This window comes from Cygnus atratus, chromosome 13, assembly GCF_013377495.2.
Source record: "Cygnus atratus isolate AKBS03 ecotype Queensland, Australia chromosome 13, CAtr_DNAZoo_HiC_assembly, whole genome shotgun sequence".
NCBI lineage: Eukaryota > Metazoa > Chordata > Aves > Anseriformes > Anatidae > Cygnus > Cygnus atratus.
This window is the reverse complement of record NC_066374.1, coordinates 2,949,972-2,977,774: the sequence shown is the minus strand read 5'-3', so window position 1 is coordinate 2,977,774 and position 27,803 is coordinate 2,949,972. Positions and strand designations below refer to the sequence as shown.

Sequence of the window (27,803 nt, the reverse complement as noted above, 5' to 3'; positions counted from 1 at the left end):
TTCAGAAGTGGTGATTTGCTTATTCTTACGTATATGTTGATATTAAACAATGAAAAGCTGACTTACAATTAGAGTTGTTGAGTGCTGTAGAGGATAATTAGCAGTGCCTGAAAAGGAAATTGCTTAGTTAGTTCATTTCAGGTTTTCATAATGCACTTTACACTAAATTTCTACTTAAGCTGCTTTAAAGACTTATGTGTAAGGACTTACCAGTCTTTAAAGAGAATTTAAGCTGGGGAATTGGTTCTGTTCTCCAACTTTCCAAGGTGAAAACTTAAAACATCTAAAATACATATATAGTAAACTCAACTCAAGTGAGCATATCCAGTATTCTCTTTCTTTCAGGAAATTTACATAATGATATAACTGGTTGTCTGAGACTGTACTGGGTCACACTATTTATTGCAGGGTACTTAAAAGTCCTTTTTATTATGGCCAGAAACATTTCAGGAGTGCATTACTGATGGAACTTCTTTGCCATTGCTTATGGTGTGAGACTGGCCAGAATGCTACTGCAATTAATGTACTTAAAATTTTGAGCTGAAAACTTTTGTACTTGTTCTATATTCCTCTCCTGAAGTGACTTAGAACAGAACAGGAAATTAAAAAAGACTCTACCACAGTTGTGGAAAGCAAATTGAAAGAAGAGTAGAAGAAGACATCATAATACTGTTTCCAGAGCTTTTTTCTTTTTCTTTTTTTCTTTTTCTTTAAACCTATGGGACATGGACAGAGAACGTATGAATAGCAACTAAAGGATTTATGTCCTGCAGTGAGGTCTACCAGTAAACTCAGACTTGGCTTGTGTTGATTGCTAGAATAACAGGCACAGGTCATACTCAGATGTTTAAAAGAAACCCTGGTAATCACTGTTCTCTCTTAAAGGAACTGCTACCTGCAAAGGTAAGCTACCTCTAGCAGTACAGACTGCTTAAAACAGGAGAGTCTGTATTCTTATCTGATTTGATGCATCTATCTATGACTAACTGCTAATATTATTAACAGAAGTGGAACATCAACTTCAGTTTTCTTACTTAGTTTCAGAAAATAATGAGCAAGACAGACTCAGTGCCTAGCATGATTACAATGATGACAAAACTGTACAGTACCATTAAAATGCATTTATTTGTTTTAATTCAAAGGTTTAACAACTATTTGCCCAGTGAGCTGGACTTAGGGTACAACAACACAAAAGATCAGACCAAAATACAAAAACAAGTTCACAAATTACCCCTTATTTGTAAAGGTTACCTCATTACCAAGTTTTAGCACATTAAAAAGTTTACAAAATTTATAACACTTACAAATTATACAGAACTAACAGCATACGTGGAAGTTGAACTTCTCCACATCCATCCTTGCCCTTGCCATTCCATTCTGTGCCTGGGTAACAGCACACTTGAACTAGAGGGTTGGGGAAGAGGAACTGCAAGTTTCCAAAGACTGCTTTGTGCATCAGTCCAGTACCTGAGCAATTCCAGCTCCCTGGCACAGTTTGGTTGGCAAGAGTGGTGCGGGTATGCTTACCATTCTTTATGCTGCATCCTCTGCAGCATTGAGATAATGACTCAGTAAATGCAGGAATAATTTAAAAAAAAAAAAAAAGTACAAAATTGACCCTGCAGAAAAATAACATCATTTTAAAAACAGCTTGGCTTTACTAAATTACTAAAAGCTGCAATATAGATATACAACAATAGCATCTTGAGTATGAGGTCACAAAAATGAACAGATTTGTTATGTATCTTGTCACTGTAAAAATGAAAGCATTAACATTGACCTGTCTGCCTGTAGAAGCCTTCCAGCTACTAACAGAAGGGCTGACATATGCCCACTACTTTTTTCTTTTTTTTTTTTTTGTTTCCTTTTTAGAGCTTTTAATTCCTAAGAATCCACCGCTAATGAACCAACTTCAGGTGACAAGTGATAGGATGCAAAAAGGAAATGGTCTCATGTTGCACCAGAGGAGGTTTAGGTTGGACATGAGAAAGAATTTCTTCACGAAGAGGGTGGTCAAGCATTGGACTGGGCTGCCCAGGAATGTGGTGGAGTCCCCATCCCTGGAGGTATTCAAGAGATGTGTAGACATGGCGCTAAGGGACATGGTTTAGTGGTAGGACTCCGTAAGTCAAGCTGATAGTTGGACTTGACAATCTTCAAGGTCTTCTGCAGCCCAAATCATTCTATGACTTGCAACAGCAAGAAAAACAACACAATCTACGGTTGCCATTAGGTATAGATGCATAAGAAACACATGCCTGTAGTTTAGACGCAAGAATTAGGATCTAAGAATAAAATACAGTACTTGAACAGTTGCAAGTAGCCATTTCTGAAAGGAAAATACAGTTAGGCTTTACAAATTATTATCAAATATACAGAAATATCAAAACCCTGATTCTGGCCAGAGACAGAGGGATAGATCTACAATGAGGTACTGTATAAAATAAAGGTATGCAAAAATGAACTGACATTTTATGTCTCCCAGCTTCAGCAATGTAGCTATGCTTTAAGCACAAAGGGCTTGAGAAATGCTGCTTGTAATTAAAGTCCACAAGAAGCTGAACCAAACCCCAAGTATGGGTGTTGTGGTCACAGACGGGGGTTTTAATTAATTTTTAAGTATGATCAAGAGCTGGTAGTTTTCACCCTTCAAAAAGAAACAAGATGCAAATTCTTCTTTGGTGCTTAAAGAGAAGGAAGTTAAACAAAACAGATACAGCTCAAATACTGCCTACAGTGTCTGAATACTTAAAAAAAAAAAAAAAAAAAAAAAAAAAAGAAAAGATGCTGCATATGTCCTGGACAGCTAAAGCCTTGGCACAATCATTGACACAGTAATCTCAGTATTCACAGGCTATCACCTGAAGTTATGGTGGATGCAGAATTTGTAGTTGCTCGTTTTTGTGCTTTGGAGTGCTGCATAAACAGTCTGATCCATAAACAATTTTACTGTAGTTACTAGTGCTTCATTGATGTCTATACCTGGAAGTAAGTTTGACTGTCCTTTCTGCCAGTGAGTGACAGTCTATTCTCATTGCTCCTCGTTTCTTTTGTTTGGAGTGTCTATGTACTAAAAATTGGAATAGAAGGCTCTGTTCAGACAGCTGAACACATAACTTAGATGAAATCTAGATGGAAGCACCACACAAGATTTTTTTCTGGTATTGTACATGACTCGCTCATGGATAGCGAATCAAGCCATTTTAGGGTGAGTTTTTATAACCAAGCTTAAGCACTTCTAAAATACAGGCCCCTACTGAAAGGAACAGTCTGTCGGGCTATATGGCCAGCCTCTGGCTGTGCACCATATGTGCCCCTAATATCTTCGTAACTGTGAGCACTGAGATAAAAGATTCAGGAACATCTGACTAGGGAGGGCCAGGACTACCCTTTCAATCACACATTGCACTGCTCCAGTGTAAAACCTCATAGTTATACTCTTTAATTTCCAGCATAAAAGCAACCAAAGAAATCAGCTGTACAGTATAACTGCCCATAAAATAAACTGCTAAAGGAAAAAATCTGCCAGGAAAGAAAACAGATATTCCTACATGGAGGTTAAGTATTCTGCTTTCCTGTTCAAACTAATATCCTACATGTTGAACAAGCTCTGTAAGATGCATCTTCCAAACAGCTACCCGAGACAGCTGGGGAGTAAGGGATGTGAAGTTCATTCCTTTTCTGCCCTGTTCTTCCCCATACATGAAGCTCACGTCTCAGCTGTGCTGACATAGCTTCCTGGGGAACCATCCTATAAACCAAACTGAAATACCACATTTAAAAATAACCTTCAGAAAGGGGCAGGGGGACCAATAACTTGGCCAACTTCATCAATATAGGACATCAAGCAAAGAAGTCAACACAGCTTACCATCACAAAGAGGTTCTTACTGCTGCCCTCCCTCGTGATCCCCATGGCACCACTCTTCTGACACTCAGAACAGCCTTACTGAGTGTAGTAGTTTTGCTCTCTACTTCTTTGCTGAATTACCACATTCAATTAGCCATTTTAGCAGTTCAGACAGCAGTTTAACAGTTCAGACACCAAAACCTGCACAGGTGAGGTGTGGAAAGGGAATACGAGTTTTCCTTTGACTGTGATGAACTGTTCTGTCAGCTGTTGTGAAGTTGTGACCAGAATGGCTAGTGTGGCTCAAAACAACAGGACCAGTGTAACAAAGACTGGGAGTCCCAGCACAAGACAGAAGCCAAATTGTCCTAGGGACTTTCCCATAGTGGTGGCTGTATTTGAAGTCACCATTCCCGCTCTTCAATTTTAAGTCAGTCAGAAGGGCTTTGCATTCCAAGAAAAGAGCCTGCACTGAGACACCTGAGCTTATGTAAATGCTTCTGTAGTCTTAATTGACCAGAGGCAGTCACTGGTGAGAAAGAGGAGCTGTTTTATACCTGGTTAGAATGAATATCCTGAAGCATATGACTGCAGAAGATAGGAAATGCTGGCTTTTTTTTCTGGGGGGGGGGGGGGGGGGGGGGGGGGGGGGGCAGGGGGGAAGGTGTTACTCTCAGGTAACATTTTTTTTTTTCCAGTAGCTTGAATATTATATTCTGAAGAAAAAAATAAACAGGAAAGATTCTTCAAAAATAGTGATTAAAATTAAGTAAATTATAATGCTAGTGTTTGCAAAATTTGGCAAAATCATCCTACTGTTACACCAAACATTCTTTCTAAAGCAGACTAGATCCAACCCAAGGCATTTTGCCAAATTAGTAATACAAACCAAGATACAGTTGACAGTAACTGTGGGGAGGGCAGAAACACTACATTTAGCTGTTCATAGGAAATGAAGTATATTAATAGAGAGCATGCTTTAACATCCAGCAGTGCCCATCTTAGCATCTCCCAGCAACATCCTGTATTTCATCAACTGCAGATGCAATACTGACTCTCTTGAAGTACTTCAGCAGCTAATTAAGTGGTCTTCCACGGATGGGTTCAAGCCTTCAGTACCAATGCATTTTTTTTCTTCAGGCCCCACTCCACAACTACTTAGGCAACATATGCCCAGCTCTACTGAGGCAGTAGTGGGATACTCAGCGAAGTTCAGTACCTACTTAGACATTTGCAGGATCAACAATTGCCAGTGAACTCTGTGAGCTGGTACTTCTTAGTATCAGGTGCTTAGTCTTCTCAACCTGCACACTGAGTAAAAGCACAAGGAGTAGTGTAGTCTATAACTGGGACTAGCTATCCATGCTTGACAGATAGTTTAGATTGCTCTCATGTTCTCAAGTTGTGATAGTACAGGGTATTTAGTTTATAGGCATGGAAGAAAGCCAGAAGCAAGTTCGTAAATTCAAATGTAGAACGAAGTACTTCTAATTGAGATCTACTATTTTTTTTTTTTTAAATAAAACCATGTGGGGTGAAAAATATTTGGAGAAGCCATTTGTTCCCTCTCCAATGAAAACTTATCTTACAAGAAAAAAAAAAAAAGTCAACCACTTATCATTCTTACTTTTCTTGAGGTAAGAAAGACTGTACCTTCACATCAGAGTATGTATTTGGGTGATCCATCCAGAGGAGGTACGATGGTTTTGTTTTTATCTTACAAGTCACAGCTACAACAACGCAATGCAAATAATCTATAAATGGCAACAAACTTTTGTACAACAAAATCCCTGCAGCCCTGAAATGCTGCACATGCTGCACAACAATAGGCTTGCAATTAGCTATCTGGAGGAACACAGTAAAGCCCTCCCAGCTTCCTGCCCAACAGTTTCTCCCCTTATCCAGTTTACTATTTATAATTCTGTCTAACTACATCCTGTTCTACTCCAAAACACAGGTTGACAAGAAAATTTAGTCATACTAGTAAACTGGAACACAGCTTTTTCAGTCCTGTGCTAACTTGACATTCCTTTTTGTACCTATATTTTAAAAAGTGTACAGAACATATTAGAGTCATAGAGAAAGAAAATAGTTTCATTTTGTTTCCTCATTAACCACTCTATTAAGAATCAGGGTAGAACACAGAGGAGGAATGTTTCAAGATACTGCAAGTAAAAAAAAAAAGAAAACTCTGTTTACATTGGACTCTATTCCCACTCTCTCTCCAGTCTAAATTAAGTGCCAAAAAAACATTTTGTTTAAAGGCAGGTCAGAACAGTGGATGAAATATCTATCGTAGCTTACGTGTAACATGGGCTTTTGAAATTATTTCAATGTGTTCTTCCACTTATTCAAAAAGCATCTCCAAAGCATCAAGATCTGATGGGACCTCAGCAGACAGATACTTACCCTCAGCAGCTTAAGAAACAAAGTAGTCGCCTAAAAAAACTCATGATTTTTGAAAGAGTTATTGTTCCCCAATATTTTCAACCAGCTTAACGAAAATACAGTAGAACCTCACTGTTTTGTACCTATGATTGGGAGATCACGTATACATCATTCCACTGTGACCATTTTGCAACATTTAAGCGCTAAGAGTTAAGCCAGGATGATGCACTTGAAGCTGTGTTCTGTTCACATCAGTGGAGAGTTGTAATTCAGCTTTCCTTCCTATTCTGTGATTATAACTGTACTAATGTTTAGTGGAAAAGTCGTCAAAATGAGGTAGCACCGCCACTCTCTTTGCTGGAATGTGGACAGATCCTGGCCTAATTTTAAAGGGTGGATTAGCAAGATGATTCTACTGTAATCTACACAAAATATATAAAACACGAACCTTTTCCAGAATAAGGCCACTAATTTTGCCATTGGCAATAGGCAGTGAGAAACAGCAGTTAAAAGAAGAACCCTCAATTGATAACAGAGGTGTTTTTGAGGCAATAAACTGTGGGGAGAAATATAAACACACTGTCTTTTCATCCCTCCTCTTTGTTTTCCAGTATGAATATAGGTGTCTCTGCTTCCTGTATGTACTACTCCGTGGGGAGAAATTTCAGTCTATTTTCTTAGCTGGGAGTCTAAGCAAGTCCACGCTACATTTAAAGATGGGGACAGCACTGTAAAACAGTAGGATTACAAGCTTCCCATGAGTCATAGTCATGACTGTCTGATGTCCAGATGCCCAGATTCGATACCAGCGCCCATAAAAAGGATCTGAGATGGCTGGGCATAACATGTTGTTCAAATTCACTTCTGTAACCTAGGGAAAGGGACAACAGATTTATAAATTAACAATATTTTGTGTTGCATTGATTCAGACACTGAAAATGGTAATTTACCATAATGATCAAAATTGCTTAGATGACAATCCTTTGTCCAACACAAGCACTGCAGCTTTCATAAGGAAAGCAGATCTGAATTCAGCTGTGCATTTAATAGATGGATTTATGCAGGTACATAGTTGATTTATGAGAGGCTTTGCCAATACTTGTGAGATATGAGATATGTGTCCATTAGAACATGCAATTAAAAATCTTTACACAAGTCTTACCCGTGCCTATCTATCTGGACACTTGGAAAAACTAGTCAGTGTTTCTACTCTCAATGTACTTGCAAACTATCCATTTATTAACCCATGTTTACTTACCAAACCCAGAATCTGCAAGATGCTAAAATGATATACAAACATAAACCCAGTAGATAAAAGAGCCCACCAGAAATTGGAGAGTGGTTCTGGAGTGTAGATACCTTGAAAAGAAAGGAATACATTAGTATTCAGTTAGTATTCAGCTGAATTGCCGTGTCCATCAAACACTCATGAATAATCCTCTCTTTTCTTCTCTGTGGATGCTAGGGCATCTGGCTTTAGCTGATAACTTACTGAATAACATTATAATAATTAATATTTGAGAGCCTTATTTCTTACCTGGAGCATCCTGATCATTTTCTTCCCTCCTTCTGGTCCAGCATTAAAACGTACATTGTATTACCTCATTAAAGCCTGCCTATTTTGCCTTCTACCACAGAAATAACATACTCTAAAATACAGTAATGGTATACAAGGAAGTTTTCAAAAATCACATTATTCATACTTAAGCACCTGTTTCTTATGGGGGCTATGACTTAAGCATGCCCAGAACTAATGCAGGTAGCAGCAGTTAATGTGCAGTGCTGTATTACAGCACAGACAAACTGCCATTTCCTATTTTATAGTTGTTCAACAGCTATTAAAAAATAACTTGTGCCAATAACGTGTAGGAACAGAAAAGCTGCATAAAGTAGTCAAGCCATTAATGACAGACTGCTTTTAAGTGAAAACTGCTGTGGAGATATTTTCAGATCCACCCTACAAACACTTTTATAACCAGGTATCACAGATACTGTAAAATACTTTTCCCCATCAAATGAAGTAGCAAATACCACATTTTTCCTGGGCTCATGCTTCTCGCTACTCCTAAAATGAGATTTTGTCAATTTAGTGATAAAACAACAACATCTCACATGATCTAAAATGGACCAAAGAAGTCAGATCTAATGAAAGTATCCTTAGATACCAGACAATTTTTGGAATTAAATAGTCCAACATTGCATGTTGATAACAAAAACAGTGTACAGAGTTGTCAGGCACTTATTAGCTGACACAAAAACTTCAGTTTAAGACTGGAAAATACTATTTTCTGTAAGACTTTAATAACCTAGGGATGCAAAAGAAAGATATGCATACTGTCATACCACTCAACTGCTACAAAAAGTTGTTGTGTTTCAGACAATTATAACAATATACCATTTTTATCTGCCTTTGCACTCTCTGACCCATTAGATATTATTAAACACTGGAATGTATATCCAGTACTCAAAGGATGGCTTATAGCACAGGGTGCAATATTCACATTAGCCTTTGCTAGCTTGCACATTCAGTAATTACCAGGAAAATTTAACAGATTTCAGCATATGCTGTACAACACTACCGGGAACTCAAATTTAACTACACATACGTAGCTAGCTATGACAGTATTCACCAGACTAAAGCTGGTACGAGTGTGCCTATGTATACTATTTTACATAGATAAAGGCAAATAACTGCTGTTATCTGCTTTACCACACCACCGTACAGGGGTGCATGCTGTCTCAGTTTTATAATCCCTAGAGGATTGCTTTCTCAATCCCCGCTGTACTTTTAAAATTCTTCTCTGCACAGTTTTCCTCCACAGTTTATACACATCGTGCCAATCTAGATTGATTTTGCAGCAGCTACTTGTAGCAATATAATTTAAGTAGAATTTTCTCGAAGTTACAATATTCTTACCAAAATTACCTATACTTTATGTTCTAAAACTGTATGTGTATTCATTGTCCACTCAATGTAACATAGCTTCTCTGTTGCTAGTCGACAGAGTGAGGAGTTGATAGTATGCTTGACTGACAGCAGCACATATGACCCCATATATCACTCACTGTGACTTCAACGAGCAGTAGTATCAGTGTAATTATCCAAAATACAGCTGCACACTGTGTTTTAGTAAGCAAACTGTTACTAGGTGCTACCAAGACAAACAGGAGCAGGGAAGCTACTTTGAAAGCATAAGGCAGCTTATAAGATTTCTTATCAAGTGGGTGAGTGAAGGTCAGAGGCAGTGTCTGAACTATAAGCAAAATCCCAAGGTACAAGACTACATGAATAACCTTAAGTGGAGTCCTCCTGCAGTTAAAGGCGGAAAACTCACACCAGTCTACTTCTTAGAGCATGCTTGCTACATATGTCAGAAGTGCTGGTACCCTATTTAGAAACCAGTACAGGAGGCTTCACTTAAATAGCAAAGAAATTCATTTAACTCCCCTGCCTGAAAACACCAGTAGGATGGCAGGTACATGATACTACCTTGCAAATAGTTTTTCATTGTAGACAGCAAGAGAAGAAGCAATTAGCCTTGGTGTTGCAGTTTAGGAGACCATAGCTCTATTTTTGGCTGTGCCAACAATTTTGAGTGACCTGCTCAAGCTATAAAGAAACTCTTCATACTACCTCCCCAGCTGCAGGATAAAGAAAACATACTTTGACTTGCAAAGCTTTTTGTGTTGCTTATGCAGACTTATGGGCCTGTTTAGCCTAGATGCAAAACACAAAATAAAATTTAAATAAGGCATAGAAGAAGAATAGTTCAGTTGGAAGAAGCCTACACAGATCATCAAGTCCAACTGCCTGATCACTTCAGGACTAAACAAAAGTTAAAGCATATTTACTGAGGGCATCATCCAGGTGCCTCTTGAACATGGACAGACATGGGTCATCTAAAACAGCTCCCAGAAACTGGCAGAGTGGTGCTATATCATATTCAGTTTCACATGAACTTGCCTAGTTGGCAGCTGCTTATGTTATATCAGAAGTTTCTGTAAAGCCTGAGAACAGATCCTAAAGAGGTAAACACTCAGAAAAATTATAATAGACCTTGATATTGGGAACGATTTGGGAGACCTACAGTGCAGGCAGTGTATAAACACTGAAATAGCCAAGTGAACCCAACTATGAAACAGGATTGGTGGGAGAATACAGTCATTAAAAGACCCAGGTATTAGTCTTTTAATTAAAATTGCACATGATGATAAAATGGATCAGTGGCATAGCTTGGCTTTGAAACCCAGCTTCTTGTGTCCAGCTCCAATCTAGTGAGGGAATCACGTTTCAGAAGTCACTTAGGAGAGATGTTCAGGTTCCTACAGCTGTGAATTTCACACTGCTACATCCTCTCTTTGTTCCAAGACTTAAAAGAAGAAAAACATTGTGACATCTCACCCACTACAGACCCTCAATCTTGCTATATAAGAGAAAATTTCCTCCTTGCTAGACTTCGCAATCCTGAGAACAATAGTGTGATTTTCAGCAGTATCTTTATCTGGACATCAAGGGACAAAAAGAACCAATGACCTCCACAGAAAAGCATTTCAGAGAGCTTTGGATTCCCAAGTGTATTTGGGGGAACTAATTTTAAATTCATACCTGGGATATTTTTTGTACATTTGTCACTGAGTAAATAATCACTATAGATTTTAGTACTGTACTGTCCTGCTATTCAACACATGCCTGCTTAACAGAGCAGTGTGATCTATTTTCTGTAGTACACAGTCTGCTAACAAAAACGTACAAACAGGAAAATTAAGATCCAGCTGAGTGGTTGTTTGAATGGCCTGTGTTGTCTTTGGCAAAAACTATTTGCTGCTTACACGAGAAATCAATTTCAGTATGTGGCAGTGAGTTTCACTATCTCTCTATCCACAAAGGATCACAGACAGTTCTTACATGTTAAGCACTTTCAAAAATTTAATCCAGCTGCCAGTCTCGCACTAATCTCATTCTCAGAAACGCTCATGCCCCAGACAGTTGAGACTGTTCCAAATCAGGGTCATCCAAGTAGGCTGTATGTTTGTTCTTGTGTTGAAATAGCATGGCAGTGGATCTTTCAGTTTAGATTAAACTTCATTATTTCAGTAGCACTGATAGGAAGGACTTCATATAGGTTGAGGGCCTTGGGATTCTTCATCTGCTTCTGCAGCAAGCAGTTGTGTGACCTTGAACAAGCTATGCAGTTAATTTTGCCATTTACAAAATGGAAGTGTGGCTTGAATAATCTAAAGATCAACACAGAGACTCAATTTATTTTATATTGGTTTCCATCTTTCCCTACAAAGTCTTGTGTTAGTTCCAGTGTTATTAATGTCTAGTGTCTTAGGAATTACTGATATTTATTTAAAGTTATCAAATAATAGGATCTTAAAAATTTGAACGCAATTTACTAGAAAGGAAAACAGAATGCAGTACAAAGTTATTCCTGTTTGAATTGGAGAATTAGAACCTAAATACAGTATATATATATTTTTTAATTTGATAGAGTTTAAAAATAATCCCTCTTTCCTAATTAATGTCTTGCTTTATTTGCCACTATATTTGATAGATTTTTCAGTTTTCCAGCCCCAAACATTCTCCTTTAGTAGTCTCCCAACTACAGCTACACATACTTGATCCAAAACTCAGAGCAACTGTTGCAATTCCTTCATTTTTCAAGCTTGTAAAAAGGTGACAGCAAACTTAATTCCATTTTATTTCCCTTAATCAAGGGGTTAATTTCAATAGTGTATTTTGACCTACTGAGCTAGCCTAGAGACGAAACTTCCTTTCCAGGGGGAGAACAGAAAAGCTGTTCTCAAGAGGATGAGCTAGTTATCACCTGAAATCTGCTATTTCCCCTACACTTGTTCTGAATTTATGGGCAGATTTCAAAATACAACCTTATGCCAGGAGATTTTTATTTCCCAACTGTCAGCTACTCTTGTCAAAATCACCTTGGACAGGGGATCTTGTATTACCTGCTCCTGTCAGGAGCGACTTTTGATACTCCATAAAGAAGGCTCTTCCTTTTCCTTCACGTAGTTAGTCATTCTTCCATGTACTGGTAAAAAAAACTTGCTAAACTTCTCAGTCTCTTGCATGCAGAGGGAAGTCTTTAACAGACCTTGGGCCCAGTCAGAACGCCACACAAACATCCTTATTTAGTTCAAGTGTTTCACAATAGGAACTGCCCAGTGCATGAAGCTCAGTGGGTCATGTGACAGAGACATCGTCTCCTCCTCTTCCTCTCCGGCTCTCTTAAATCTTCAGACAAGATCAGCCTGAAACGCCCAAGCTGCAGAAGAGCCTGCAGCCGGAGCAGCAGCACAGCACACAGCTCCAGCTGCCAAGCAGTGCCACAGCTGCCCTGCTGCACCAATTGCCAGTTCCCAGCACTGCTGGGCAGTGGACCAGTCACTTACATCTAACACGTGGGATCTGGGAGGCAGAGAAAATCTGGAACAGCAACATGGAAGCTGTCAGCAGGAGAGCAGGAGCATAATCAGATGACAGTGAGCCTTACACAGTGCACAAGAGTCAACAGCTCTCTAAGTAGTTAAGAGTTTCAGTGGAAGAAATGAAACCCTTATTATTAAGTATTTCACTGAGAGGGAGATAAATAAGGTTTGTAACTATCTAACTATATTCAAATATATGGTCAATTCTTCCTTGATTGCTAAGGTATATAATTCCCAGCAGCCAAAGAAAAAGCAAAAGTTTAATTCCCTAATTGCTTGAATTCTACTTCCCTAGTTTACAGCTACAGGAAAAACGATCCTTCCATCTGTACTTGCTATCTGTGTTCTACATCTCATAACTGAGCCCAGCTTCTTGTTAGGTAAAAACCACTGCCCTGCCCTTAAGGAAGCTGGCTAGCCAGAGCAGCTTCTGTCTGTCTTCTGAAGGGTGACGGTGGCGTGCTTTGTTGCAGGGGTAGGTTCGTCAACTTCTGTGGACTTTTTCACAATACTAGAGAGATCAATCTGTTCTGATGCCACCTTTGAAGACAATTAGATCAAAAAAGAAAAAGGTTTCGTGACCTGAGCCAGAAAGACGGTTTCTTTACTGCTCATGACAATACAAAACTTGCCTTATAAGCTGAATATTCTCACTCTGCTCCCAGCAAACAATTTACCTACTTAAGTATTGAGGATCAGTATGTCTGTCCCTCTGTGCACAGCTCTCAAAAGGACATGGGGCCAGCCTACATGACTGTCCAGAGTTTGCTCCAAAAGGTGTTTGTTCTTTTTTTCCCTTGCCTAAAATACAACCAAATTAATTTACTCTCTCCACAGAGTGGATGACCTGCGTTTGAACTGTGAATTTTGAGAATGTGCCCGGCCGTTTTAACAGAGTAGATGCTAGTGACCATCTCCCCCTGCAGGCAAAAGTGTCAAATCATGTTATAATTAAGTGACACCAACATAAAGGCCTCTAATTAACCATACTAGATCTTCAGATTCATACATTAGATTGCTCCTTAAAGTGACAAAACCCTAAAAATACCCAACACCAACATCCTTGCCTACTTCATTAAGTTACTGTAAAGTCTACTAAATAGCACTGGGGATCTCAAAATAAATGATGGATGATCTCAACTCTGCTGTTAGGAAGTCCGTATAAATCAACCCTTATTCCAAACCACTGTGGAGTGACCAATGCTCACAGCCCCAAGGAAATAACAATTCCACTTTGATTAAACTTCAAAACTATTTGAAGCTCTGAAATCAGGTGCACATCTAATCTTGTCAAATCCATCCAGAACCTGACCAAACTAGCTTACAGACCAAGACAGTCAAAAACTGTGTGACCTCTGAGACTGATGGAGCACAAAGTAGGTTTTTTTCATCATGTTAAGAGCTGGCAAAACCAAGTCCTCCAAAAAGCACTGAAGGTCTCTAATACTTTGATCTTAGAAGGTCACGTTAATGCACTGTTGAAATAGCTTTGACAGTTTGAGGCATTACACTTCCTCAGCTGCCATCTCCCTAAGCCTTCTGCCAGCTATCTGTACCCCAGTAGCAAAAAATAGACTCACCCGAGCACACTCATATGCTTCAGAAGATGAGCTTAGTTGTAACTGTAGATGAAAGTGGTTTGAGGAGTTTTCAATGAAGGGGTTGGTTCCCTGGTCTCAAGTCATGCTGCTGTGGTTCCCGTCTTCTTCCTTCCACCCTGATAATTCCTTTCTTGCACCTCCCTTTTGCCAGTCCCAGCACTCATCTGATCCTGCTGTAACCCAATTCAGGAGCTACAAAAGCATGCACACCTTTTTCCACAGGGAAATGAGAATCTCACCTCCTGATGACTAGAGGAAACAGTGAGTATATCCACAACTCTACATCCATCCTATTGCTCTGGTTCAACCTATTCAGCTATTCCAGGAATGCTGTGTCCTGCCAGAGGCACAGAACAGTATTTGGCAGGGTTCACACGTGTTACAAGGTAAGATTCATCCAGCAAGAAAGCTGAGAATTGCAGGTCTGTTTCATGCATGAACTGCCTTGAGTTTGGCTTCTCTGTTGAACTGCTATATCTGAACTACCTCTGTTTTGCATGAGTGCCTCTTATTGCAGGTCAGAGATATGAGCTATATCATTTATTCTGTCTCAACTGGCATGCGTGTGTATTCATACATGTGTGCACTTGGAAAGGAAATATGTTAGAAGGGGAAGTAATGAAATTTGTATTCAAACAGTACAGAGGGCAGGGAGAAGGAAGAAGAGAGAAAGACGTGTTAATCCCCAAAGGGGAATACACCTCGAGCACGGAGCTCTCAGTGAGCTCACTGCGCAGCACTGATGAGAGATGTTCAGAGCTCAGACTTCAATTTGATGCTGCCAATAGTGAAGCCCCCACATTGACAGGGGCGGGGCAGGAAGGTGATGCTGCCAGTGCAACATGACCTGTTTTCACTGCTGTAACGAACAACAGGGAGAGAGAGAAAATAAAGGATTACAGCCCTCACTTACTGTCACCCAGTTTCCTGTCCAGAAGAAAACACTTTAACAGTTAACTGAGCCTGGGTGCGTGACTGTAAGATGCTCAGTTAGCATGCCAACAAACTGGACACGTCATTCTGTACAGACTGAGCCTCACATCATCTCTGCTCCAGGTGTTCTGCACAACCCTCCTTAGAGGAATGTTAATGCTGGGATAGAGGTCGTTTTAGGGCAATCAGTAATATCAGTAGGTTCCCAATAAAACTGGAGAGGGATAGTTTTTCACATGCAATCTATTCCCTTCATTTTTCCATCTTCACTACCCTTCAGTTACTTCTCCCAATTATAATCTATAGATTCGCCAACAGAAATTTCTATTTAAAATACAGAAATAAACCAGCATAATGATACATGTCAGTAATAAAGCAATCTGTACAGGACACAGTTAGGATAAAGGGTATGCTCTACTCAAAGCACTTTGAAACAAAGGTGCTAGTGAAATGACAAAATGCTAACATGTTTTTAGGCTGAGTAATTGTTACATCAAAAATCATACGTTTAATCTTCTGTGGCATTAGCTGTAATTAGTACAAAATTGCATGGGTATTTTACCAAAGAGTTATCACAGTCAGACAGGTGACCAAGATCCAAATGAGAAATTGAAGAGTTATTAGTTACACAGTCCAAGGCAATCTCAGCTGAAATATTTAGCCAAAGTTCTCTTAGAAATTTCACTGCTACCATGTCAACATTAGATGGCAGCAAATACCTATAAATTAATAAAGGGCAAAAATTTAGGAAACTACACCAGGGTGAGAACTGTACAACACAAAGCCCTTCAAACTACAGACACAATCCTCTCAGTCCCCAAATAACAGGCACTGAAAAAAGAGAGAACCTTTAATTCAAAAAATAGAAATAAAAATGGGAGACCACAAGTGACATCCAAGGCCAAACTTTAAAGCAGAACAAATATACATCTTAAAATGACATGTTCTATGATATCTTGTATGTTTTGATGTCTTCAAGGACATCACAAGAAATGGTTTGGTGACATCACAGGAGCCTGGCACATCGTTGCCTACTGGGTGCTACATGGCTGGTCACACTTCTTTCCCCCTCCCTGCTCCACAATGATTACAAGTTTGTGTAATTTCTACATCTACACTGCACTTAGTCTTAAATTCTGGCAAACTATGCTACTAAATACAGATTAAAATGAAATGTGGCTGGCATATTTCACTAGTAAGAGAGAGAAATTGAGTGAACTTTTGAATGATGGTACTTCGCTTTTTGCTCTGCATTGTTTTTACTTAGTTTCACTCAGTAGTGAAGAACAAACAGAAATTACAAACATGTAGTGCAGTAAGCGCAAAGAACTGCGCGTGACTGCTGGTATAAAACACAGCAGATTGACTACAGTGGAAGAGGCTGACTAAGCTCATTCGGAGCACTTGTTAAATTGTATTCCATTGCTTGACATCACATCCCTGCATTGTCATTAGAGGCTACTGAACATCTGGACCATAAATTATACTCTTTTTTTTCCCGTATGAAACAATGTAGGTGTGCTAGAAAATGCAGCTGGAGGCCTATCAATGCTAGAGGGGGACAGAGCAGCACACCAGAGGAAGACATCCTGCATTACCTTCTAAAAGGCTGGAGTAAGCACTGGTCACTGAAATGATGTGGGATTCCCAGACTTGCTGAACTATTATAGTATAAATTAATGCAAGATAGTAATCCTGTTAGAAGAGAGATCAAGCAACCCAGCTCATTTCACTTATATATTTCATTAGCACTTCAGAATTTCAGGAATTTATCTGACTAGGTGACTAGTATTTACCCAGGGATCTAATGACAAAAAAAAGATTTTTTTGAGCTCATTTTAAGTTACAATACTTCTCAAGGGACATCAAGAAGGCAATAGTCTTAAAAAATACACCAAACAACTTACAACATTACAAGACGGCAGAGACTACTCAAGAAGACAACACCTTAGGCCAACACATTCTAGATACTCCTTTGGGCAAAAGACCATCTTTTTATTCCCTCGTTTCAACACCTGGCACAAGTCTCTGTTATTTGTTATCCAAGATGCAACACCAACACACCACCAGAAACCATTAAGTAACATCATAGAGAAAAATGACAAAACAGAGAGTAAGAATAGGATCTGTGGTAACCATTGAGCACAGTTTGTTCATTGTGTGGGACCAATTCAATATGCGAAGAGTAAATTGCCAACCTACCTCCTTTCCGCAGCAGATAGATGGGCACAACATAGAGCATCACATGCTGGATGTAATAAATTTCCATTTCAAATGGAAGCTGAGGAATAAGGAAAATATTTGTAAATGTTTTTCATCATTAACAACCAGAACCATTTTCCTTATGCCCCATGACAATGCGTTCAGTTCAGTTACATCCCCTACGTATAAGAACAAAGCAATGACAGCCGTTAATGGCTAGTGCTTTGAAAGCACAGCTAACTGTACCCAGTCCATCCCCCTTGCCACAAACACAATGCAGCACTTCAAGTAGAGAATTCTCAAAATTAGCCAGCAGCACAACAAAGGAGGCATAGCACAAGATTGCTCTTTTCCCTTTCCTCATTACTCTTAAGTTTCCAGTAATGGTGCAAAACCCCAAAGTAATTAAAACAAAGACTATACACACACCATATGACAGTAGCCTAATTATAAAGAAACGTTAACTGCTAGCCTGTGAGTCACAGAAGTCTACAAGGAGGTCTTTTTCTTACAACCATTTTAAAATACATAAAAGTAATTGCTGAGGGCACCTGTACAAAAATCAAAAGAACTGCTTTATAGCAATCTGCATGCATTTGTGAAACAGCCAAGCCTCTGTTAAAACCAATAATATTCAACAGATTATATTGGTCAGTCTTCAAGCTGCAGAAGTATGCACATAAACAAGTTACCAGTTAGCAGTAAATCCAGTATTCCTCACCAGCTGACAACTTTGGGGAAATTAAAATTAGTCATCTGAGGGTTTAGTTGAATTCATGTTGCCTTTTACAGGAGGTCAGACTATGCTGAAGTAATATTGTGCTGAAAATAACTTGAAGCACAGCTCCGAGTTTAATCTGAACCCCTTAATCCCAGCGCAACTAATTCTAGCTCTTGAACAGTTAGAAAAAGTGATGCAATGTATTTGAAAGTCAATCCTATCTGTAAACGTCTTTGTGTATATACCGATTTGTTAAACTGGAGCAACACATTTAAAACTGACGAACAGCAGGAAAGATCCAACTCAAAATTCAGAATTTAACTTCCAGTTGCAGCTCCCTTACAAAGCTGAAAAGACATGCCTCTCTATTGTATTTCCCATGGAAAACTGGACAACACTACAGCCTGAGTCTGAAGTCTCACAGGCGTATCAGAAAGCAATTACCTTTGGTTCAAATACAGTACCATTCTGCAGGCTGAAGTGAAACAAGATGCAAATACTACTATTATGGCATGTGTCCAAACTTAAAAAAAAATCGTAATAATCAATTTTAAAAAACCAGGAGCCTTCCCTTTCTATTATTGTTCCAAGACACCGAAGTCATAACATTGAAACAAACATTACAATAACTTCTACATCAACAGAAGACAGGCTGAAACACTTCGTTTTTTTTACCTAAAGAGTCAGTCAATAAATAGTAGGTAAACAATATAGTGAGCTCTTAAATTCTACAAAAGTTCTTAGATTTTATTTTGAACATAAAAGATATTAAAACCAACAGCTGGGTTCTGCTAGTCTTGCCATCCCCAAGCTGAACACTATCACTGTCCTGTTTGCAAACTCCAAGATGTTCAGCCAACTCCTGGGAGACTAACCTAAAAAATCTTCAGTACAATTTGTTGGTTTATTTTCTCCCAAGTATCAAAATATAAAACCATGAGATGATGGTATGCAAAAGCAAGAATTTCACAGGAGTTGTGAAGTTTCCCGTATCTGAACCTGTTCTTCTGTTGCCTGTTGAAAGACACCAAGTGCAAAACGAGGGGCTCAAAAATATTTGGGAAGAAGTTAATGAAGTTTGACTAACTGGAGGAAAAATCGGTACCCCTCCCAGGTGGAGCGCACACACTTCAGGAACGATAGTTCCCGATATAAACAGCACAGCACGAGGCACTTGCTCCTGCAAAGGAGCAGTCTCTATTCAGTATCTGTGCTTTCAGAAAGGCTTCTGCGCTCGCCGAGCTGTGAGGGTCAGTTACACAAACATGACGCTCAGGACACTTCTGAGAACAGAGTAATGGTTGTTTTGCTGCAGTAGCATTGACAGTATTTTTGTCTACATGAACAAAACATCATTTTTTCCACTATGAAAGTGTGTTTGTTCCGAAACCCGGCTAATTCAGCAAGTGCATTTCCTCATATCGAACCGAAACGCTGAGTTTCTGTACAGCCAAGCACTCGAGCTGTACAGGCAGGCTACAACAAACAGAAAAAGAGCAAACACAAAAGATCAACTATGAAGTTATACACAGCAACTGACTCGCCTACCTCTAAGGTCTCATCTATAAATTATTTTATCCACAAAACACTCACAGATAGCAGATAGGCACTTTGCATCTGTACAAAGACATTGCAAGCAAAGACAGGGTAGAAGGGCAGATCACTGGTCACCCAGTGATCCAGGATTTAAAGACCCTCTTTGTGAAAACAAGCGAGCACTTCTGCAGATGATCAAGACTGAGAAATCCAAAAATCTATGCCACACATATTCCCAGAACACAAAGTACAGTGAAATACTGACTTGGTCCATCCAGTCTTTGTCTGCAGGCACCTGTGAAGGCCACAAACTCAGACTCCAACAGTCTCTGAAGTGGACCCTCTCCAAAGGTCCCAGCACACTTGACCTCTCCTGTCAGGTGCCACCAGGGAAACCTTGCAGCCTCTCTAAAGTAATAAGTAAGTAATAAGGTAGTAAGTACCTCCCTTGTAACAAACCAATGATGCTGATGGTAATATAGATATATTTTAATCCATATCTGTCCCCCCAGAGGACATATTTATATTATTCGTCAATTTGTATTAATTTATATTAATTTTATATTAATTTTCAATTTATTTGCCGGGTTTTTTTGCACTGAACTCCTCTGTCCCAGCTGCCAGCACTACTCTTCATGCATTTCCCTTCATCAGATTTTTAAAATAACTAAGGGTACAAGACAAAAGGACAAATTATCTGCTTCTTCAACCAGCTTATATCCTAGGTTCCCTAGTAGTCTAAATGAATTAGGAGTACAAGCTACCCTGTTACTCACCATGATAAGCAAGTTTTTCTCCTTTAGATTCTTACTTGTGGAAAAGCAGAGCTGCTCATTGCCCATTCATAGGTTTGACACTGGTATCACATCATAGACATTTCAAAATACACTAAAGCAATAATGACACACACAATTCCTCTAACAAGTGCACAAGATCAAAACATGCTAACAAAGCACTCTGAAAATAAATATTCAGACTCTTCATTTTTTACATTTTATAAAGAAGTTTCTGTTAGAAAATAAATGGTGTTTTGTTCTTCCAGAAAGAGTATTGGCCTGGTATGATGCAGACTGGGAAACGCCGCATTCCCTGGACACGTGCTAAAAGGCTCTCTGGCAAGTACCACGCATAGTGAGCAGGCAGCAAGCCTCCATCCCAGGCACGGGTAAGTTAGGTACAGTGCTACTGGTCCTAGCAGCCACTCACATTGCCAGTGAGACTGGGGAAAGGAGAAACCATCTGATGGAGGATTAGAGCACACCTTATTCTTGTACTTCTGAGCAAAAAAAATGTGAGCACATACTTCATATCCCCATTTAAACCAGCTACTGCCCTAAGGAAACAACAAGCTCTTTCCATTGACTGCACTAAGCTTAAAAAAAAAAAAGTCAGATATTCAGATGAGAGCTGCCCTCCAGAAAGTGTGGCACAAGACTCATTTAAACTAGCTTAAACCCACTTCAGCACAGCAGCTGGTTTTCAGTGGACTGAGAGGTTGCTACTTTGCTCTGTTTCCTGAAAGTGGTACTCCTCCCTCTGTTAATTATTGATACTTTAGCTTTATATGTGCAACAATAGCTCAAGCACCATATTGTGCAAGAGCTCTCTCTCCAACACCCTCTACATCCTCTGCTGCAGAGCACAGCACAAAAAGAAGGAATTCAGCTCCCAGGTTGCCATCTTTCCTACAGCATATCTAGCGCCAAGTCTAGTCAGTTTGTACCTGTCCCCTTCTTAGACATCAGCAGTAATTCAGATTTGTAACTTACAATCAGTAACTGGTTTCCTAAACATGATCAGTAATCCAAAAAATAAACCATAAGCATAGGTTTTGCATTTCACCAGCAAAGCAGACCACAGCATAGATTAACTAACAGAGAATAGGAATGTATATAAAGCTGTACAATACAAACACCATGGTGCAAACAGCTACTAGGCCTACGTAACAGATGCTGGTTACTTCTATTGGTTAGAAAATGCTGGGTACTTCAGCATATTTAGGATTGTGATAGCAAATGACTTACTTGGCAGCAAAGAAATAGCTGCCAGAGAAGTTGAGGAGAATGGTCTGAAGACAGACTCGAAGACGTAAAATAAACAAACAAAAGAACACACCACCAACAAAAACAAACAAGTAGCTTTTGGAAAAGAGACCATTTACAGTCTTTCCAGGATTCTTTTCTCCAGCATACATCCAAGATGGTAAGTGGCCAAGAAGTTGAGCAGTGCTCAGATCACTGTTACACTGCTCAGGCCATTTTACAGCTCAGGCACTACCAGCCTACCTGGCACAGATCAGAAAAGGATTTCCATATACTTGAATACTGGGAAAGAGTATAAAGAAGAAAAAAATAAATTATGTTGATGTTGAAATAAAAGGAGTACCGGGGCTATAGAAAAGTATAATGCATCTGTGTGGCATCTGAGTGAAAGTCTAAAGCAGCTTCCCCAGATTTTATTGCAATAATTCTTTTCATTGTATTTTAGGGGCAGGTTGTTTCATTCCAGCTTCCTGCCGTACACCTGCTTGTCTGCAATTGATAGAAATACATATTCCCAAGAAAATCTGTTTCAAGTAGGTATCTCAGTCAGGATCTACCCTCTAGGCTGTTCTACACCATCCAGTCAGTACAGGGAATTATAATACAGTTCCCTTTAAGTAGCATGAATTCAAGTTTTATCTAACTCTTATTTTCAATTAATCCTGTAAGGGCAAGGGACACATGCTAAGGGAAAGAATCAGAATCCACACCTGCTACCGTAGCGTTTGTATGCATGAGCACAGTCCTAAGAGCTACAGAAGAACATCTGTTGTGCTGCTGGTCCATAATAGAGTGAAGATGCAATAGAACACAGGCCTAGAAATAACTTCTTGCTGCAAGGATGGAGGGAACCAGAAACATAACAAAACAAGAAGCGTGACTGCATTTTTGCTAGTCTACAAATGCCAGAAAATCCAGGTAGGACAAGCCCCCAGGTTTCCAACTCATGACACACCCAAAATCTGGCAAGCTGTCAGGGAATTTGCCTTCTTTGCCTGTCACTACAGAGGGTGAAGCTCAGTGAGAAAATCATGAGAACATGTTGCTTAGTGCACCACTGATCTCAACTGTATGCATTTATAATTTCATCAGTGCTTTGCGTATTTGACTAGCGCTGTATTTGATGAAAAAGAAAAAGGCACCCCTACCTTCTGGTCACTCGGTTTGACCACACAAACCAGCTTATGTTAATGACACATTGGATGCAATCAGGCATTTGTGGAATTAAATGGCTTCTAAAAGAGATGGACCAGATGCAGGTAGCAATTAATACCAGTTTCAAGAACAGCTTTCTTCCAGTTACTCTAGAGATAATATTTGGATTACTTACTACTACCAGCAGAAGGCAGATTTACATTACCAAATACAAGTGTGATTGTAGGCTGTACTGACCCACACCATTTTGATGCACATAGTATAGGTAACTGCTGAAAGATGTAGAAACATTGGCCTTTGGACCTCCTGGCAACCAAGGCACAATCTCTCAATAGCCTTCAATGTGCAACTGTTCTGTTACCTTGCCTTGTGCAGGTTAGATTAAGCCAGCTTAGATTTGGTATCATGTGCTACCATAACCTATTCCATTTTATTGTGCAGACAAAGGCATTTCAGGCAAACTGTTTAGCGCAGTGAATTATTTATTACCTTGACATGCAACAGAAATGCAGTAGGCAAAGATCAGAGGTGCTACACAGCGGGTACTGTAAGTGCTGCTTAGAGCATGATTCTGTTCCTAAAACAGATTTAGAATGCGTACCTCTCAAGCCAAATAGTTCTAATAATAGTATACAGCAGCTTCTGGAAACATTAAAACTGCACCATCTCAGCTGTGTGAGCAGAGACAGCAAGTTCAACACCTCTGGGACATGTCCTAATTTTTTACTTTATCTATATTAACATTTTCAGGACATCAGCTTGAATGGGAGAAAAAAAAAAAAAGAGAAGAAAAAGAAAAAAACACATACTCTAAAACCATCAGCAAGAGTTACCTGGGAACCTAACAATCTGATTACCTTTGCATCTTCTCTGTTTACTTAAAAGTCTTAAAAGATTACCCTATTTACCATGTGAATTATTAATGCTGACCAAGAATGATTTGCATCATACGAGTGGAAGGAAATTATTAGAGAAAAATTAAATACCTTTAATTTCTAAAAGGGTAATAAGAACTCACAAATACTGACTGTAGAAAAAAAAATAAAACTTTTGTCTTTATCCAAGGACTATTCCATTACACAAAATTTAAATCCATCGGCACATCATAAATAATAGCTGGAATATTTACTGCCAAATAAATATAAGTAGATGCATCTGTTGCTTAAGATGGTTAATTCTTGGTACCTCAACATCGTGCCAAAGAAGGAAAATATTTTCTTGGAAAAAAACAGAAAAGAAAATAGACTGACCTGACCTTTCAGACTACACTTTTTGGAAACACTATCCCAGGTGCACGCTGCAGCCAAACAGGACTTTCAATGAGCATAGTGTCACTGAAAGGTTACGTCTACAGAAGGTAGAAACTTCCTACTGTAGTTTTAATGCATACCTCAATTCTCCAATTCCACTGTCAACAGACATATTTAGGGATAGTTTTGAAATGACTGAGGCTTTCGCAGTTTTAATGGATACATTGCAGACTGAAAATGCCAAATTATGCTAGAAGGTTGTGAAAGTTTCTTCTTCAGGGTAATGAAGCCTTGAATCATAAACGCAAAAAGAATGCTTATAATACATTAAATAACGTAAATGAGAGCAGAAATATTAATCAAAAAGGTGACGCTGACCCCTAAAACTGACCCTGTGGTCACAAAATGTTGGAATAAGTATTCTGGAAATGACCTGGAACTGGTTAACATTTAGAACCACAACCAAGTACAGTTCATCCTTCACGCAACATTGCAAGCACTGAGCCTTTTAGAAACCTAAATACATAAAGTAAGATCTTTTCTGTGGGAATATTCTACTCCTATGACCACAAGAGTAGTCATGCCTCCACTCATCCTGAATACTGTGCATGTTCAACACATTTTTGATGATTGTTAAGTGTACATGACAGCAGAAAGCATCTCTGTACTATATGATGCTCAGATCCCACGTATGAAACAAGGGATTTCTGTGAAAATCTCTTTCGGGTAATTTTTTTAAGTTGTGTTTTGAAGTTTTGGAGCCTTTGCTTTTGTTCTAAAATGTCAGGATTGTTTTATAAAATATCTGAAATTTACATTCATCCAAAGATTCTTAATTAATGCATATAAATGCATATATCAACAGACAGTTTCATATAGATGACCTCATATAGGAAGAGCCAAACACCAATAAAACTGGGGGTAAAAAGAAAATATAAAACTAGGAAATCTATAACAACTGCAATAGCCTTTCTTAGCAAAGAGACTGCACAAAGGAACACAGAAGACTAGTTATGACCAAAGTTCAAATTACCAGTGATCTTTCCCAAACACTTACGGCCACATCCAATTTAAGCTGTGGACTGTGATTAATTTCTTTAAAATAACACAGTAAGCTGCATTTAAACCCAGAGTACTACAATTTTTCATCATTGTAAAGCTTATCTCCATAATTATTTCAAGACTTCATCCACACATATAAAGGCTTCATTCTTAAAGATATTTAAGTACTTAAAATACAGCTAAAATCTAATTGAATTTTCAGATGCAAGGCTGGCATTTAAGACTAGATATCAAAACCCTGCCACAACTTCTCAGTATATGAATGTGTATGCTTACCATACAACTTTTAACATCTGTTCAGTAGTTCATTATCTTGCATAGCAGATGAATACCAAAGATTGATGGATTCCAGCTGACTTACTGTGATGTTTTGTAGCATAAATAGGCCTATAGTTCAAGTTCCTAAAATTACATATAATTCCATCCCCCCTCTCTGCCAAAGTGGTGCCCTGCCAGTTCCGAAAATAGCAAATCGATTAGCTGAGCATCTTAAACACATGGCAGACTATTCATCTAATGGTCACCTTTAACTTCATGCTTCTGGTACGTATAAATCCTGACATCCACTCGTTCCTGAACAGCCACCACCTCGTGAGGTAATGATTGTCTTCCATTCTGTATCTTCTGCCTCTTGTCCCTTGTACCTTATTGATACATACAAAGAAAACTACATGTAATTTTTTTTCCTGCACCTCACTGCTTTAATCTCCATAGGGCTACCCTATTTGCTAGTGTGTGAATGCTTACTGCAGAACTTGCTGAGTTAGCAGGTTAACTTTTGTTAAAAAAAAGGCTGCAACTCAACAGCAGACATCTGCTGTCTGTAGGATAACTGATAGGCAATCCACTTGCAGAGAGCAAGTCAGGAGAATGTCAGCTGAAGACAGTGAAAACGACCTACAACGACACAATTTCTAGCAGTATATCAAATAACTTCAGGATAAAATGCATTTTACATGATGAAAGGTAACAGCAAGGCATTTTGGTACTTAGGGCAATACATAAGTTTGGTATATAAGCTCACAAAGCGATGAGAGGCAACAGTCTCCTGCTTTTCAGTTCCCACTGACGGCAGAACTCCCCTGCCCATCTGCCCCTAGACAGCATCTCCTTCCCCACTTCTAGAGGAATAGTTGGGTCAGGTGCCCAAATTTTCACACTCTTAATTTGGGCCAGACACTGTACATTACAACTATTTACAACTAAGAATACAAAGCTCTCGTATGAAATGTACACATTAAATTACATGTCTTAAAATATCATAAAAGTAAAAAAAAAAGATGAGGCATAAGGAGATGACCACTCTTGACCAAGTCAAAAGTTTTTCATTTAGATACTTCAAACCAGAACACGGAGCATAGATAGAATTACTGCAATTTTATTTATTTTAACTCCCAAAGTTATAAGAGAGATTTCTTGCTTTCAGGACGATGTCAAGGTAAATAACAATTGACAGTCACAGAGCAGATTGTGTGTCTATCATGAGAGAATTTGGACCAAAGCAGCCACGCTATAAAACATCACCCAAATTACCTTGTGCCAGAAGAAACACTGAAAAGAGACCAGCCTAGCAAGCAGCTGTTAAGCCAAAAATATCCTAAGCTGTATTTATTCCAAGAATACTTGCTCTTGGACATTATTCTTTGGCTCCTTTATCCCTAATTAAGGACACAATTTTTTAAGTGGTCCATATTTTTCCTGTTTAATCTCCCTAATATAAATGGGATCTATTATAATAGCAGATAAAATATAAGCAAATGATTAAATATTTCAACATTTAATCCTAAAAAGGTTACCAAGAAAAATAATTTTGTAATGCTAAAGTTTGTAATTAAAACCAGATAGTTTGAAATAGAAAATGAGAACTGTTCTCCCAATTATCAGGAAGAAAAAAGGTATTTTACTCATTTTATGCCCCTTCAGCAGTAATTAGTTTTACTAACAGATATTGAGAAGCTGCACATAAACAGCTATACATGCTGGGAAACAGAGAAAGAGAGATGGAAAATAATATATGTAGTTACCAGATTAGGAAGGACAGCATAAAACTTGAATAAACTCTAGGGTTATTGTACTACTGAATTAACTGAAATCTGAAGAAAGTGATCCAGCTTTCTGTGTGCGTGTCTTATGCTGTGTGGAAGATCATTTCTAACATGTCAAAACCTACAGATGAATTATCCTCTCTCTAGTATCTAAACTGTATCTCAGGGCAAAGTTTTCTCATCTTAATGGAAGAAGAAGTAAATTATATACAAGCCTACAATAAAACTGTCAGTTTTCAAGTCTCCTAGCTACAAGGGTGGCCAATCAGCACAGCTCATCATCCGTAAAATTCAATGCAGATGCAGATTTCTATACCTAATCCTATTAAGACTGTCAAGATTTGCAAATGGACAACCACTGATGAGCTTTGTAATGTAGTCTGAAGTCCCTAACAATTTTGTTAATATCATTAACTCACGTGCTATACAGACACACACACATATATATATATGAATAATTTATCCAGACACTGCAAATATGTAAGCAGATAAATGTACAGGAACTGTCTTAAAACAGTAAGTCACAGGTATTTTAGCTGACAAAAATGCACATGTTGCATGTATGTATA

At 38.8% G+C, this 27,803-nt stretch overlaps 1 protein-coding gene across 2 annotated transcripts in view; it reads right to left on the bottom strand.

The window, feature by feature from the left end:
- TMEM164 (transmembrane protein 164) overlaps window positions 1-27,803 on the bottom strand; it is a 112,118-nt gene that overhangs the window by 63,427 nt on the left and 20,888 nt on the right. Inside the window, exons 5-7 of one of the 2 annotated variants that reach the window (XM_035541414.2) lie at window positions 17,424-17,502; window positions 7,496-7,596; window positions 3,421-7,108 (exon numbers count right to left, since the gene is read on the bottom strand). In XM_035541414.2, the coding sequence (XP_035397307.1) occupies window positions 6,902-7,108; window positions 7,496-7,596; window positions 17,424-17,502 (387 nt within the window). In that variant the 3' untranslated portion in view covers window positions 3,421-6,901. Of the gene's footprint in view, window positions 1-66; window positions 108-3,420; window positions 7,109-7,495; window positions 7,597-17,423; window positions 17,503-27,803 lie in introns of those variants that run through there. The other variant, XM_035541415.2, reaches the window with a different exon arrangement.